Genomic DNA, 17,306 nt, shown 5'->3' on the forward strand with positions numbered 1-17,306 from the left:
AGGCTGACTTTTTCTAACATGACCTTCCTTTCATGCATTTACTGGCTATAGATAGACGGCAAAACAGACGAGAATCATCAAGGACTGCATAGGACATAATGAAAAACCGTGGGTTCTGCCCGTTAGTTACCGTTTAAGAGGGCTTCTGTCCTGACAGATTGTTGAATCTTGTAGAAAGTAAAAATACAATACGCTATTATGCAACCTACGGTGCCCCCAATTCAATACGAAAAAAATCTGTCCGACGAGCTCATTAAAAGTTATACACTCAACTGAGAGTTCTGATAGCCGTGGAATTGGGGTATTGAAGAAATATGGCACCGAAGCCCTGGCCTTGGGCTTCCAAGTCTGAGCAATTGGGATGCAATTAGATCCGAAAGTGGCACTATTCAGCCGTTATGCAGAGGGATGCCTTTTCATATTGGCTACTTTTCCCTGTCAGAGAAACATCTTTCGTTTTAGGTGTGGTCTGCTTTGGATGAGAATTTCTCCAAAAGTCATTGGTCGAAGTGTAAGGAATTTGAAAGACGACATGTTTTCATCATGTTTTTTTCTGTGCTGCTGAACATGTCACACCAGTGAGGGCATGTCTTTACCTCGTTTCCGTGGTGTTTAGCAGTGCGCCCTCACGGGTACCTGCAACCTGCCACAACAAAGTGCACGTGACAAAGGTTCACGTGATATCTGCTCTCACCTTCGTCGTGCGTGCGTGCGTATCGGCTTTGTGGCGCGGCGTGGCTAGGGCTGGCTGTTGACGTTGTGAGAGGTGCATGGACAACGTACACTGTACATATGTAGCTGTACTGTCGAACGGGCGTAGCGGCATTTCCGGTAAACTACCACTGCATGCATGTGGGCTGTCTCGTGACCTTAGCATAGCATTGTTAACTTGAATTCTTTCGTAGGCCTACAGTCAAAAACAGAAGGATTTTTGGACCATCCTTGCAAGTTACAACCAGACCAAGCCTTCATAACACAGTGCGACAGGATTAGACATTAGTTAAGTAATACGTAAGACGTGTGGGGTAAGTCAACGCCATGAGTTAGCATGGTTAACGTTAGTTAATGCCTGCAAATGACCATGGAGCTTTCCTCCATGAAATGAGTGACTAAAATTGCCAGGGCAGGGGTTTATGTGACGTGACCAAATCCTAGTCCCAGACTAAATGAACCAGAAAAGGGGTGTCCCCAGTTGGAAGGAATTCGGAAGAAACTAGGACTTTATGAATTTCCTCTTTAATTACATTTGGACGGTCAAATTCAATAATAAAACAGGAGATTCACGTTCTTGTAGTTGAGTCCTAGTTTTACTAGGAAGAAGGCCAGTGTTTGTAGAAACCTTAAAAACGCCCACATGACATGCATACAATGATACATGTATACCTGGTGAAGACCCCTGAACAAAAGGAGGTCAACATGCAAGTTGCATGAGCCATGCATGATGAACCTTATGTGAACTAAGCCAGGCTGCACAAGCATGACCAGATTACACCCTTCTGTTCTGGAAAACAGGTTTAGGTCTTGAGGCATTTTGGAGTTAGGGTTATGTATATCTGTCGCAAATATAAAGGGGAACAGTCGAGGAAATCATCATCATAGCTTGAAAGAGTGTTCACATTTGAAGAAAAACGAGTATTTTTTAGAAGAGTTCCATATATGGATGCCAGTAATTCTTCCCTTCAATGATTGAATAGCCATGAGAAAGCAAAAGCATGTCCAGAAAAGTTCAATTTAGGAGAGAAAAAAAAAACAAGTTTTATACTCAGAAAACACTTTGAATTTTTCCAACCAGTCCCATAGGGTTTGTGCACGGGATGTCAAGTGGCATCTGTATCTGGAACTCTTTCCGCATTTTTTCCTAGTTTTCTTGAGTAAAAGTGACTGTCCGCACTAGGTACATATAGGTAACACCAATGTGTGTGTATGGCCAGTGAGACTAGCATAGGCATTTAAAACCATAATCATTTTGTCAATGATGACCAGCAGACTAATATTATTATTAGCTCAGTGACAGTGTGTAATGAATGGAGGGACTTAAGTTGCTGAATTCAGTGTCTTCTCAAGTGCTTTCTCAAGTTTTTGATATCGTTAACATCATCTTGGTCGGTTGTTGGATATGAACAGTCAGTTTGCATGATCACTTGATTATGTATATATACTGCACTGCATCTGTCAGTGCATGATCAAACATGGCCGTCTGATTTTGTGGACATAATAAATCTTGCAAATACATGTATACAAAGTAGGGCCCATAGGCCTCCACCTACGGTACTTTGCTGCCATCTAGTAGAACATGTAGGGAATAGGCCTACAAAGGCTTACAGCATGAATTAGTTTGTCCCGCCAATACCCAATCCTTATGCACAATCCAAGTTGAAGCTAAATGTTCAGTCACAGTCATCTACACATTAACTAAATCCTTGTACATAGCAGTCAACCCGATTTGAATTCCTCGGCAGCTCGCCTCAGACTGACTAATTTTCCCAATTCTAAGATTATTTAATTCCTTCCCCGGCCCTGTTTTTCACAGTCCTGAAAACACCATCTTAGCAAAAATCCCCTGACGGTTACACCGATACCCCTTTGTTCAATATCGCCGGCTGGACACACGTGGCAGCCCCCGGTTTCCAAACTCCCGGACAACCCAAAATCTTATTAAATGCATTACTGGTCAACCCCCCTGCTATTCCTCTGCACTTTAAGAGGTCACCAGACATTCGCGTTACAATATCTTACCCGTACATGTAAGTATTCACCTTCCTTCAAACTGAGTGATCACGTGGCCTGGCAGTTACATGTAAGGCGTGCAGCTATGACCCCTCAGACATGATGATGAAGTTTCCAATCCACAGTCGGTTTCAAGGTTTTTTCTGAACAGGCTGGATGGGGGAGGGCTTTAGGGCATAGACTTCTGCTGGGTGGCAGCACATGCCCTGCGGGTGTACCACTGGCAGGACCGATGAACTTACAAGTTCAATAATGTGTGACAGTTACATTACATGTACATGTTTGCTCTTTCAGCAGGTATCTGGTGCCTGATACGTCTTAGTAAGTCACTTGCAAAAATGCTGACAGCCAAAAGCCTCTGCATTTCTCTGCATTGTGTGGTGCTCCTACATATAATCACCAGCACCGCTGCCGAGTTACCTTTCCGGAACGTCTCCTTGTCCTGGGATGAACGTCTCAACGACCTCATCCCCAGGCTCTATCTGGACGAGATTGCCTCACAGATGACCCGGGCTGGCTACAAAGAGAACGGCCCAACGCTACCCATCCCTAGGCTGGGTATTGGCCCGTATAACTGGGTCACTGAGTGTCTACGAGGGGATGTTGAATCAGGGAATGCAACTTCATATGCAATGCCTATTGGTCTAGCTGCTTCATTTAGGTAATACTTCGATACTGAATCGATTTGCTTGTACAAGACCATTTTTTAAACAATTTGGACATCTACTTTTTCAAGTCCAGAAATTCAAGGTGGTGTCCTTCAAAAACTTCACAAAAAATCCACAATAGAAGGCTATTTCATCTTCACTTCTAGTTTATTGTTTTTATGCAGAAATTTTCAATCCATTGTAAATTCATATTAAATATGTTCAATCTTTATTTTTTGAAAATGGCCTACACATGTCGACTATCAGCAAAATCATACGAGCATACATACTTCTCCCCAACCCTAATGCAGCAACAGTCACTTGTACATGTGTGGCAGAGTAGAAGACAACACTTTGTTTGGTGACAAAGGGAGTAGTTGCACTCACATGTGAACTCTGTGGCTTGTTTGTTCATGGCCATGTCACGGGTACTCTGCACAATACATGTATGCACGCATGTGAATTCACATACGCTTCCATTGTGTCATTTTCTGTATTTGCTTTGAACAACACACCTTATCTTAGCCCATACTGTGGAACTGTTAAATGACAGTGAACCCAAATGGATACAGTGTCAGTTTGTCATGCAGATTACATGTGCAGAATACATGTGCAGAAAAAAGCTGTAGTGCCAAGGCAAGTGTTTAGCCTGTACACATGTCAGTATGCGTTGATGGAATTGTGTCACAGCACTGACCCTGTAGGTATATTGTAGATTACAGAATACTGTTTGATGTGGCCTTAAGGGGCCAATTTCGTAGAGCTGCTTAAGCACAAAATTTGCTTAAGCATGAAAAAACTTGCTTGATAAATCAAGTAACCAGCTCAAACTCCATGTGATTTATATTGTTCTGGGATTGTGTTTAGCTGTTTTGGGGTTAGCATGACAATCAGATAGAGTTTGAGCCGGTAACCTTTGTTTATTAAGCAAATTTTTTTCCGCTTAAGCAAGTTTTGTGCTTAAGCAGCTCTATGAAATTGGCCCCTTGATAACTTAAATAAAAGACTGACCTTGGACACGTTTCAGTTTACAGGAACTTGTAATTGGACACAACATGGATACCTTGAGTGAAACTTGAATGACATGTTGGGTCTTTCTTTTTTTAGTGTTGACCTACTCACGGCAGTTGGCACAGCAACAAGCATAGAGGTCCGCGCCAAATACAACAACTACACAAGCCATGGAATATACAAAGACTTTGGTGGACTGAGCTGTTTTAGTCCCGTCATCAATATTGTGAGGCATCCCTTGTGGGGAAGGATTCAGGTAAAGACCAACGAATCCACTCAATCCAGTCATTGTTCTGCTACCTGTATGTGGATATATTCGTGATTGCCTGCAACTCCTCTGCATGTATTAGCCAATACGGCAATGCAAAGTGACACTGTCCTTGTTGCAAGTAGACTGCAGCAATGGTGCGTTTGGTTCCTTCTCGATAATACAAGAAGTTCATGCATTATCCTGATTATTTGTATTCCAGTTTGTTGAAATTGCTTCAGACTTAATGGTAGACCTACCACCCATGTCTCTGCATGTGAAATGATACGTATATACATGTATACACAGATTTAATGATATTGGTAAAACATTGCCTACTGAGTTATTGCATAAATTCGGGGTACAATTTTCCCTGTCCCTGTTACATCTAGTATGCGATTTGGTAAGTTTCGAACACATCCCTTAATTTCCCAGAGTGATTAAGTAATGCAAATTACTTGCCAAACAAATAAACACCTGGAAGCCAATTTCAATGATGGATATCCCTTGTCAAATTCCACAAAGGTCAGGTGTAACCATGGTAACTGACAGTAAATATTTTTATCTTTTTTTACTAATATTTACATGTATATACACGTACATGTACATGACACCCACCCACCAAACACACATTCAAGTACAGATTCAAGTACATCTATCCATCTTCCTGTCAGAAAGGATGTGCCTCTATTTATTTTTTGGGAAAAAAAACAGAAAATGAAGACATTCAAATTGTAATGGGAAATATTAACCCTAACCTTCCCCAACCACACAGAATTAAAAAGCAGTAAAGTGTTTAATTCTGTGGGGATAGGTCTGGTGGGCCCATAACAGCTGGCTTTTGCATTGGGTTTGGCATACCTCAGAAAACCTAAGTCCAACAGCCTCAGTGCACAAAGTCCCATATGGATGTTTAACTCTGTGTGAATGGGGAAGGTTAGGTCCAGCAACCCTTGGGAAGTTAGGGTTAAGGGGTACGTCTGGAACAACTCTTGATGAAAGTGCCTGCTTTTATATTTAAACTTACTTGTACGTGTACATTTGTAGTTTGAAACTTCTTGATATCATCATTGGCTTCTCAGTGCACACATGTAGTTTGTACATGTAGGTTGCTGACAGTACTCCGTACATCTACATGTACTTTCTTACCAGGAAACCTATGGCGAAGATCCTTTCATTTCGGGAGAATTAGCTAAGGCATATGTGGCTGGTCTGCACGGGGATCACCCACGCTATGTCCGTACAAGCTCTGGCTGCAAGCACATCTTTGCCTACGACGGACCTGAGGACATTCCGTCTCCCAGATTCTCGTTTAACTCCGTTGTAAGTGTCGAAGGGGGTGCATTAATAACAGCTAGCTTAATTGGCCAGATTTGTATTTCAGCAGCACGTGATAGGTCATTTGAGAACACGTATGCAAGTGTGAGGCTGGCCCTATTGGTAGAGGCTCATGCTGACTCACAGGCACTGAGCATATACATGTATGAACTGGTGTGATATTCATAGGCGTTTTATTCTTGAGTGACCTTGTCTTTTTTGAAATACCCTACTGGCTCATTATCCCAACACTTTGATTGTTCTACCTGTCTTGCTGAGGAAGCTCTCGTCCACTTTCTGTGGTTGAGTAGACCAGTTAGGGCATGGTGCGGGCAACAGGTGCATGTATGTAATTATGGTTTCCTCTAGACGTTCTTAGGGCGAGTTTGATCAAGAACCTCCATTTAACCACTTGTCCATTCGTGATTCAGCATGCTGTTGCAGATCTTGATATTACTAGTTCCTGTTCAGACCTGACATGGCTGGCTGTTGATGGCCAACAGCGTGAACAACCCATTGTACACTTGTCTCCTCTTTTCGTAGAGTAAAACAGATTAGTACACATTTGACACAAGGAAGTGGAGTGTCTGTAAGTTATAAAGGATAAGTTTCCTGAACTGAAATTGCCTTTGGTGATTGCCAGTACTCACCACAAGCATGAATATTCAATTCTCTTTATTTACCTCACTACCATCAAGAAAGACTCAGTAGTCATTTGAGAACAGTCTGACTTAGCACTTCCTATTACAGAATGTATTTTAGATACAAATACTCAGCGCCTGCATTGTTTACTTACCGTCGATTAAATGTGTTGCTAATATATTTCCGTTCCCAGTTTCCCACTGTGAAACTGTCTTAACTTCTTGTCTTGCTCTGTGAATTCAGGTAAATGATGCAGACATGCAGATGACCTACCTCCCCATGTTCCACGAATGTGTCAAGGCAGGCACCTTCAACTTGGTCTGCAGCTACAACAGGTTAGTTCAGATCCTTTATACTGCAGGTGTGAGTGATGACTCAGTTCTTGTGCAAGAAGCAGTCAAACTTTGTGTATTCACAAGTAGACCCGCAGAAACACCACCTATTACTTCTTGAATGTTTGTTTGAGAACAGAGTTTGCTCCGAGCATGCTGTCCTGTTAGCTTCCGTCATGCAATTTTTCTTTTGTGGTAAAAATCTCATCATAGCCAACATTTCAAGGCTAAGAACACAGTTATGACGTAGTGTTCCAAAGAAACAAATTCTGAGGGTCTCAGCCTCTTGAATTATTTCATTTTGTTGTTTTCCAGTCCTTGTCCCAACAAAGTTTTGGTTACAGGAGGATGCTGTGGCTTGCCCCAGCTACCTTGTTATAACGAGAGTTGGCTGTGTAGCATATCAAGGATATAAAAGTTACATGAATGAACAAACTTGGATTGTTGATCAATAATGGCAAAACAAGTTGTTCAAACTGTACTGAGCACAGCCAACTTGCGACTCTGACTCATTTTCCAGCATCAATGGTATTCCTGCCTGTGCCAGTAAAAAGTACTTAACCGACATCGTTCGCAATCAGTGGGGCTTTAAAGGCTACGTCTCCAGTGACGACGGAGCACTTGAGTACCTGCACTCAGCGCACAACTACACAAAAGGCCCGCTGGACTCCACCGTGGCAGCCATCCAGGCTGGCTGCAACCTGGAGCTGACTGGTTTCAAAACGCCCGTCTACACTCACCTGACGCAGGCCGTGCAGCTGGGCCTGATCAGCATAGAGGAGATGACCACCCTAGTCCGGCCTCTCTTCTACACCAGGATGAGGCTAGGAGAGTTTGACCCACCTGACATGAACCCTTACACCAAGCTGAATGTGGACGAAGTAGTGGAGAGCGCTGAGCATCAGGAGTTGGCAGTCTCTGTGGCTGTCAGGACCTTTGTCTTGCTGAAACACATCGGCAACGTCCTGCCCGTTGGCAAGATTGCAACTCTGGCCGTAAGTAGATCTTTTCCAGATTCCCAATTCCTCAAAGATTCTTGATTGGAACTGTCCTTGATCAACCACAATCTTTCACAGTGCAGGAAACCAGCGGGCTATTCTTTTCTCTCAAGCCCCAATGTAAACTCATTGTGGTTTGACTTCACCTTACCCAATCCTGCAAAATCCCTCAAAACGATCAGTTTATCTTGAAGGCTCTGAGAGAACACTTTCTTACACTGATCTGTCTTGTAATGTAATTTTTGTTATCCACTATCACAAGAGTTTATCAGAGAAGATGCCATAGTTTCTCTCTTGTGTGAGAAAGCCTTTACATGCTTAATGTGCTTTCTGCTGTTAATCATTATAGACAAAATTTGATGAACACAGTAACACTATCACTGGTCATTTACAGTGGCCCCCACCAATGGCAGAAAGCATTGTGATAATTATTGTACGTAGCCAGTGTTCCTTGGTGGTTGCTCTGTATAAAACTCAACACAGTGCCTTCTGCTATTCAAGGGGGCCATTGGGAATATCCTGCAGACCATCACTGAATTTGTCTATGTACACTTGAAATGCAAAAACAAACCTGCAACTTTGAGCCCTAAATTATCTCTAGATCTGTATGCATTGTGTACGTACAAGTCACGACGTATTTAAGAGCCACAGAACCATACATGTGTATGCTTCTTTCACCAAATAAAATGTCCAATGATGTGCTCATGTGCAAACAGGTTGTTGGTCCTATGGCCGACTCGCCCTATGACCCCTTTGGGGACTACCCACCGGGCACCTTGCGTGAGTACATCACTACCACCAGGGAGGGCTTGAAGAGCATTGCATCAATAGTGAAATATGCCGGAGGGTGCAGTAGCCCTAGATGTACTGACTACGATCCGAAAGAAATTATCAGCGCTGTCACAGATGTGGATTTTGTTGTTGTGTGCTTGGGTACAGGTATGCTGCCAGGAAAAAGTTATAAACTTATTTTTTTTTTGGAAATTTTCAGAAGAATTTTGGTATTACTGTGTGGTTTGTAAACTGTTTTAACAAAATGTAGCAATGTGGATTCCGTTCACAGCAACCATCTCCTGGTCAGAAACGGAACACAACTAAGCAGCAGACTTTGCTGATATCAAGTGACCCTAAGGGTGTTGTAAAAATACGTGGAACCAGTAATAAGAGCTGTCACTTCGAACTGGCTCCCAACCCCATCTGCTAAAGTCAAGAAATACAGTGAGAACAGGAACCAGTCTGTTTTGGATAGGGAAAAAACATGTTACACCTGATTGGTTTTGGAAACCTTGGCTTTTGTCAAATTGGCAGGATGCAAGGCTCAAGTTTGGAATGTCTCCTTTGACAGCAACAGTTTTAACAATTTAGTGTGATTCGATCAAAAAAAAAGAAGCAGAAGGCGCAATTTGTGAAATGACCGAAGATTCTAACCCCCCCCCGGAAATATTCTGCTATCTTCATCACTCTGTTTTCCTTTTAAAGATTAAACTTTTAAAATCTTCCACATTGTTTAATTATTTCAAATCTTTGAAAACATGCCAAATTCAACTTGAAATCTGTAACATGTGAATCAGTCTGAATACTTTTAAATTGGAACTCTAATATGTGTTGGCAGGGACATCAATAGAAAGTGAGTCTCGAGACCGCCCGAACATGGACTTGCCCGGTTCACAGCTACAGCTTCTACAGGACGCTGTCAAATACGGTAAATTGGCTTTTAATGGCAATGGCAAAAGTGCCCTTGGATGTAAATAATTGCTCTGGCACAAAAGATAGTCACTAAGCAATGTCTATTACTTCACATCTAAGCTATGCACATGGAGCTATATTAAATTACTAGAGCATTGCCTTCTCATCCTCTGCGCAGAGAAAAATTGACGCCGTCTTGGATGCAGACATGTTGAATCCCTGTACGTGAATCCCTGTACATGCTTGTAGAACATTCCAGTTGAGAAAATGAATATCAAATTATGTACTTTTAATGCAACACGCATTGCGTACCAATAAAATCCTATTTGAAAAAGTTACAGCAAAATTATCTGCAGTGCATATGCACACGCATTTGTGTTGTTTACACAGAGCAAAATTAGACTCTCATTCACTGATTGCGTGTTTAGTTTTTCGCGTATCGGCTTTGTTGACGCATTGTTTTAGAATACAGATGTAGATATGCAAATTACCACATTTTCCATAGGTTTGTGCACAAACATGGCTGGGCCCAGAAGGTATCATTTTGTACATGAGTCTGCACTTTAGTTTTTATACATAGCTCTATGGCCATACGTTGTAGAGGTTATGTGTTGCTGGTTTCTCGGAAGCTGTTTTGTTATTTTAATTTAGTTACCACGAATGTACAAGTTTACTTGAGTCTATCCCAGTGATACAAAACTCTTGCTCTCTTAGGATGCATTAACGCATAACCACTATTTGAAAACCGTCTATCGAAAGAATCAGTGCTATACACTGTCTATCCAGTGGATATTGGGTGCTTGTTGCCCTTCAAAATTACTGTCCCTCACCTCCAGTTGGATCAGTCTGCGCTCGTACATTGTAAAAAAATGACATCAAACACCTCTTTTAATCCTCAGCCGATGGTCGTCCCGTAGTTCTGCTCCTATTTAACGCTGGTCCGTTGAACATCACGTGGGCCGATGAAAGCCCCGATGTCCATGCCATTGTGGAGTGTTGGCTCCCGGCTCAGGCTACCGGCCTGGCTGTGGCTCGCTTCATGACCAATGGCCCAGAGGGCAATCCGGCAGCAAGGCTTCCGTACACATGGCCGGCTTCTATGGAAGACGTAGGTTTCAAATCTGTCAGAAGCAGTTTGCTCTCACAAAAACACCCTCCCGAGTCCAGTATGATCCAGTGGCATGCAGATTCAGTTCAACCATGCTCATCTTCAAAGGAAACCACAAAGCTAGTTATGTGGTGCCTGTGCAGATGGCAGGCAATACACCCTCTTGACGATTGTGGACAAGTACACATACCTCTGACCTGCAGATTACATTTGACTGACGATCTTAAGATTTTAACTGTCTTGGTTCTTCTGTTCAGTTTCTGGTAGTTGTAAATACATCAGTGTTGTCGTAGAGTCTATCACAAGTCATCCAGTCTTGAGCCAAGTCTCATACTCTTCAAATAATCTGTTCAAAAGCATTCCTCCGTCACTGTTCACAGAGTTACTTATGAACAGTCTTATGAAAAGATTAGTGACTGGACTTATGATGGATTCATCTACAGCACTCTCATACATGTTGCTCATTTCTTTAAAGAACTAATATGTTGAAATCCACATGAATATTTTCAATAGGTGCCTCCGATGACCAACTACAGCTTCTACAACCGTAGCTATCGTTACTTCACGGGTACACCACTCTACCCATTTGGCTATGGTCTGTCCTATACTGAGTTCACCTATAACAGGATTACAGTGTCCAATCCTCTTCTCAAACCCTGCGATGATCTTCATATCAGTGTCACCCTGACGAATGTTGGCCACTATGCTGGGGATGAGGTAAGATCAAACGTTGTCAGCCAAAAGAATAAACTATAAATAGAGTTTAGTTTTTGGAGTGCTTTAACCCCTTGACGACGGGAATTTCTTTCCGAAAGCCGACTCCAAGAATTCCAGCCTCGCTTGGCTACGAAGGCCTCCTGCCAAACTGCAAATTCTCAGTTTGTGGCCCTGCGTGCTCTGCACGCTTTGAATTACACGTTGAAAAGGCTGATTGTTTGGTGGCATGCGGCTCTACTCACGCTTCCACATTCCCGTTGCCTCTTTTCAAAGTGGGGACTATCGTGAAGCTGGTGATTATGATGCAAATTCGGTCTTTTCATTTCTGGGCTACACACAAAGGCCAATCACCATATATACAAGAGCCAGGGTCTGCCTTCTTTCACCGTGTTCGCTCAAGCGTGGGCCGAGAATAATAGCTGAAAAGTGGGCTGAGGATCTCAATTTTTACGGCGTTTCTAGCCGCGTCCCGGCGCGAAGGGGTTAAGTTTGAAACCTCCAGGAAACTTTGTCTTTGGCAACATAATAAAAACGTATTTCCCCTATTTCCCAATCTGAGTGTTTGACACTTTTTCTTTTCATTACAGTCTTGTCAATGAGTGAAACACTGATAAAGTTTTCAAACCGTCTTCAATTCCTGATAGAGAAAAACCCAAAGCATCAAAACTAAAGTAACTTTTTTTCCAGGAATAAGACCAAAATTAGAGAACTACATGTAGTGTCTAATTTTTTTCTGGATGCTTGAGGTGTCACTGCATCCATGCTCAATCCCCTTAAGCAGTTACATCCACTGAATCCTTTTCCTCAACCCACTTCCCTTTCCATGGTCCCTACCCCTGTCCTCCCTATCATTTTCCCACCTCCCTCTCCCAACCCTTGCTCTCTGTATTTGTTTTCTGTTCAACCTCTTGTTTTGTCGCATCAGCGATTCACCGCTCTTTCACAGTCTTCCCATGACTATTTTGGTATTGCTTCTCCTTTCTCTCCTTTTTTTGTTTCTGTTGGTGACTGGAGCAACTCTTTCTTTTTGATCCACTATTTGCTCTACTGTTCTTGTTTTTTGGGTCATGGCTTACCCCGACTCACCCATTCACCACCCTTGCCCATCCTAGAACTCTCTCTCCCCTCACCTTGTCTTCTTTTCCCCTCACCATTTCTCAGATTATCATGGTAGAATTGTGCAGCACAGCTTGTGAAATATTGCCCAATTACACAGTTCACAAAATGCACACGGGACACACAAACTCTGAGACAAAACTCAATGCACAAATTCCATATAACTGTCTGAGGGGCGTGGCTAAAAGTCAAATGGCGATAGGTCAATAGTTTGTGTATCTTTGGTATCGGAACTTGTGCAGTCGTGTGTGTGTGAGTTGTTTTTACTCTTTAGTGTCCGCAGCAAGCCAAGATTGGTATTCATTTTGATATATTTTTTTGTGTGCCTGATTCACTGTTTTGAAGTATTTATTTGAATATCCCTATAATTGGTAGTCCACCGCTGTTGGTGATTTCAAGAGATGTAATTCCTCTTTTGTCTTTAAAAATTTTCTTTCCCTGTGGGAAATATCTCCACAATATCGCCTGCAAAAGAAAACTTGATACCAATATAAACATGTTCATCGTCCTCTCATTGCACAGGTGATACAGGTGTATGTTGGCTGGCCAGATGCAGCCTACCCGGTCCCTAAACTTCAACTGGGAGCATTCCTCCGTGTGTCAACCACCCCGCAGAATGAGATCACCAACTACGTGACTATCCCAGCCCGTGTTAGGGCGGTCTACAATGAAACCCTTGTGCTTCAGCCCGGCAAGTTCATGCTGTACGCCGGTGGTCAGCAACCCGGTCAGAAGAGACGCGTGAGCTCCAATGTCCTGATCACTGGTTTCACTGTGGTCGGGCCTGCAACAAAACTCTCAGAGTGCCCTCCTTAATAAGCAAACAGGCCACGGGCAAATATTAGGGGTTGGTGGTGGAGAGAAATTCGTTGATTGCAGGACTCTGTCAAATTTATATCTCTCTGAAATTGTCATTTTGAACGGGTAAGTGGGAAGAACTTAACCAAAAATTTGCTTAACAGAATATCAGAAGACTTTTTATTGAGCGATTCAAAGTTCAAGTTGTCATCAGTTATCAATATCATTACTCACCTCTCTTCTTTCAGTTGAAATTGATTCATAGTTAGTGCCGAGCCTACAGTCAGTTATGGCAGTGGGCATTTTGCTCTTGTATACCCATTTACTGTCGTGACCACGTGAGTGCAGTTACCAGCACTTGGGACAAGAAACATTTTTGGCACTCCCGTAGAGTAATTTGACTGCGTATTTACTTTGAATCTTCTTTAGCTACTGTAAAGCCCATGTTTGTTTACTACACAGATCAGTATGTCCAAAGCTGGCTCTGTCAACTGATGAGTAAAATAACCCATTAACCCACCTTGTGTCAGACCGGTATCTATAAGTTTTAGTAATTATAGCATGTTGACTGGCAACCTTATTTCACTGACCAACCATCTGTATTGTTACACTCAGAAAAATCATTCCCATATTGGTACAAAATAAGTCAGTAATGGGAAAGAGTGAAAAATCCAAAGTTTGGTTTTTATGTTAACAATGATGAAACAAAAGGTATTCAAAATCAACGGAAAATACAAGGAATAATATGACTTTGAAACTTCAATGAAATGACATTATTTAACACATAATATGTATGTAAGTGAATTTTGCTCTTTCACTTAATGGAGATTCGCTAACATAAACAATCATATGACAAATCCACCTGTGCCTCCTTTAGTGCACCACATTATGGACAAGTTATCTTAACACGTGCAGCTATTAGCAAGGATGAATAGGGTTGGGGGTGAATGGTTTTGCATATAAACTACTCCAGACCAAAAAAATGACTGAATTTTAACTGGATATTTGTAAGTTAGTTGTAGGTTTTTTTTAAAGTTATGTAGCTGTGTACTCAGAATTGCCACAAAAATCTGAAATTGTGTTTTTCAAACTTAATATACATAAATGTGGTCTTAGATGGTAACCTTCATGAAATCTTGTGAAATGGAATCTAAAAGTCATGCATCGTGTTCATTGTCTAAAGTGTATTTGTTAAGCATTTAACTTCCTGGTCTGATTAGGAGGCCTTTTGAATATATGTATGAGGACATGGGTGTTAAGATAAGTACTATGTTAGCAGATCTAATTCAAGAATCTTTTTGACTCAATATAAACTTTGGATCAAGCAACTCACCATAGCTCCCAACAGTTTTTCTTGGTATGCTAGGAACGATCTGTCTTTATGTTCCTCTCAAGTAACAATGTACATGTACTTTGCTACTTTTTTTTTCTGAAATTTTCTAGAAACAGACCAAAAAGGTACAGTAACAATTTTATAGGGGTTGTCCCATCATTTCCTGATATTTTATTTGGTTTTTATAAATTTGGAGATATGACAGTGTTATGCAATAACCTGTTACTAGCATTGTGTCTGTATATTTTGTGTCATGTTTAATTGCATCATGTCTGTTTACACAACTTTTGAAGTTTGCTTCAGGTAAAAATTCATATGCTTATCTCTTCACAGGAAACTGCAGTATTGAACTTAAAAAACTGACCTTTTTCATAATGAAAACTTACTTCCTCGCCAGTGTGTTGAATCATCTGCTACTAGAATGCTTACTGCATGTATAGTTTATTGAAGAGATAGACATTACAATGAGCCACTTCAGTATTCCAACAGCACATGCTCAGTCAGTATTCGGGAACAGCTTTACACGTGTGTGATAGTTTGTCCTATCAGCACAGCCATACGCTGACTGGAGCACGTGCTTTGTTCCCGAAAGACCCTGGCTTTTTTGAAATACCGAACTAGCGTATTCTGTACCTTTCCCGGTATCTCTTTCTATTTGCCTCAGTTACACCCTTTAAACTGCTAGATCAACGAATGTATAGTTTCCATAGTAGTTCTTAGACTTGGCTTTTGTATCATTGAAATGTAATATTTTTAGTTTGCAGTGGGGAGTAAGGATCAAGATAAAAATTAAATATCAAATATTCAGGATAATGGTGATGATTTTGCCTTGATAGATTTTAACGTAAAGTTGGCAGCAATTCTTTCACAGCAGCCTGTCTGCTTCTTTTTTTTTAGCCAACCACACAGACTCATTTCTCAGAGTCACAGATCGCAACACAGAGTCAATGAAATCTTGCCAGATTGCAAGCTATCTGTTCCTCCCGAAGCTTCCAGCTGCCCTCCCAGCAGACCCACCTACGATAACAAAGCCCCAGTCAGAATCTCTACGTCTGGTTTTTTTTTTATTTGACCAGCCCCCTTCACGCGCTTCGTGATCCATTACAGAATCGAACGCATCATGAAATCGATTTACACTTGCACTACTGCAAAAAGGACTGAAATCAAAACGTGCAACAATTTTGGAACCAAGACTATGCCAGTGGGTTACAGCGTATTATCGAAATTGTGACATACGTAAAAACAAATGTTGACTGAATTGAAATTACATGTATAACTGAATTTGGAACTTTCTTGGCAGGGGAAGAAATGCAATTCACAAACTGTGACATCCTGTGAAAGTGTGACCACGTTTTCTCAAGTGTATAAGGCCTGCTTCAAAAACTGAGCCTGGGCCGTTTTCCAAAACTCAACTTCAACTGCGTCTCAGGCTTCGGGTAGGAAATCAAATCCCCTATTGTGGGCCTGGGGCGTTTAACTTAAATTGATGTACTGTAATGTTTGGCTCTTTTGCATCTTACTTGATGTTTTGTGGCACTATCAGACTTACTATTGCGCTTACAACCTCAAAGTCTGGAAGTAAAAAAAACATTGAAGCCTGAGACGGAGCGTAAATCCAGTATTTGAAAACGGCCCTAGACCGAATGCAGTAAAAGCTCGGACTTTGACAAACGTTGATCGGCAAAGGGACTTGGATTATTAACGGTAAACCCTACGCGAATCTGCTTCGGGGTTATCCGTACTGCATGCGTAACAAAATTTAGGTAGTCATTTTAGGGAAACTAGCTGTAGTAGAGAGAAATTTCGATTTGATGTACTACCAAGGGCAAACTAATATTAAGTCAAGTGAATCTCACGAATATTTGTTGATTACATTTTAAGTTTGTTGGTGAGAGTTCAATTAGGCCTACTTTATTCAAAGGGAGCGGGATAGCTTAGCTTAGCGGTTCTTTCCTCACTTGGCACCAACGAGGCACCGGTTCGAGTCCGGCTTTGCCCAGGCATTAGATGCATTTGGTTTCCAGTCCATATACTCGCTCTCGAAGGTTTTCCGGTTTCCTCCTGCTTCTAAATCTGGACCTTCTTCTTATTCAGTATAGGGAACCCATTGGAAATAAGTTGCAAAACTTTCATGGGCTGTCCCTGGTATTACTTAATGGCGATGGAAATACCGAATAAATCCAATCCAGTTCCTCGGACGTGTAGCCAGCAAATCTCTATATCCTTAATCAAGCGCCAGGTATATGGATAACCCGGGCTTTCAATTTGAAGAACTTCAAACAGCAAAGCAGAAATATAGCTGTTATACCAACTTTTAAGGGAGATCTATTCAATAACGCCTTCAACCACTTTAAATACAGAAAAAAATAGCATTTTACAATCAAATTATTAAGGAAATAAACTTCACGAAATTTTTATGAAAGATTCTAAAGTCACTAAAAGACCCAGTTCAACTCGACTGAATCGTGCAGGTTGCGGATAAATCTTCGTAACTTCATTCTCATCACGTATAAAGCACATGACGTGAACGTCACCTAGAAACGATGATGCCGGAATCATCAGGCCGTTTTATGCAATTCGTTTTCAACTCAAACTGGTGACTTTTCCACAATATTACTTGAAGAACA

At 41.6% G+C, this 17,306-nt stretch overlaps 1 protein-coding gene across 4 annotated transcripts; it reads left to right on the plus strand.

Annotated features, from left to right (window-relative positions):
* The first annotated feature begins 698 nt into the window (after window positions 1–698).
* On the plus strand, window positions 699–15,492 carry LOC110987085 (uncharacterized). 4 transcript variants are annotated; one of them, XM_022249514.2, is made up of 11 exons: window positions 699–831; window positions 3,025–3,388; window positions 4,482–4,641; window positions 5,785–5,955; window positions 6,835–6,926; window positions 7,444–7,918; window positions 8,638–8,860; window positions 9,534–9,623; window positions 10,507–10,715; window positions 11,229–11,432; window positions 13,071–15,492. In XM_022249514.2, the coding sequence occupies exons 1-11, from the start codon at window positions 771–773 to the stop codon at window positions 13,362–13,364; spliced, it is 2,343 nt and encodes a 780-aa protein (XP_022105206.2). In that variant the 5' UTR covers window positions 699–770; the 3' UTR covers window positions 13,365–15,492. The 4 variants fall into 4 exon arrangements, with proteins under 4 accessions (XP_022105206.2, XP_022105205.2, XP_022105208.2 ...); XM_022249513.2 differs by having other exon boundaries at window positions 704–831; window positions 3,022–3,388; XM_022249516.2 differs by having other exon boundaries at window positions 727–1,025; window positions 3,022–3,388.
* The last annotated feature ends 1,814 nt before the right edge of the window (window positions 15,493–17,306 follow it).

The sequence above is a fragment of the Acanthaster planci genome, linkage group LG05, assembly GCF_054643075.1.
Source record: "Acanthaster planci isolate LZ-2023a linkage group LG05, COTS_SCS, whole genome shotgun sequence".
In the NCBI taxonomy this organism is placed as follows: Eukaryota; Metazoa; Echinodermata; class Asteroidea; order Valvatida; family Acanthasteridae; genus Acanthaster; species Acanthaster planci.

Bases quoted from the DNA above. Each gene is read 5' to 3' on its own strand.
- LOC110987085 (XM_022249513.2), top strand. From the start codon at position 771: ATGGACAACGTACACTGTACATATGTAGCTGTACTGTCGAACGGGCGT. The intron at 4,642-5,784 runs GTAAAGACCAAC...CTTTCTTACCAG, and splicing joins CCTTGTGGGGAAGGATTCAG to GAAACCTATGGCGAAGATCC. The intron at 9,624-10,506 runs GTAAATTGGCTT...TTTAATCCTCAG, and splicing joins ACAGGACGCTGTCAAATACG to CCGATGGTCGTCCCGTAGTT.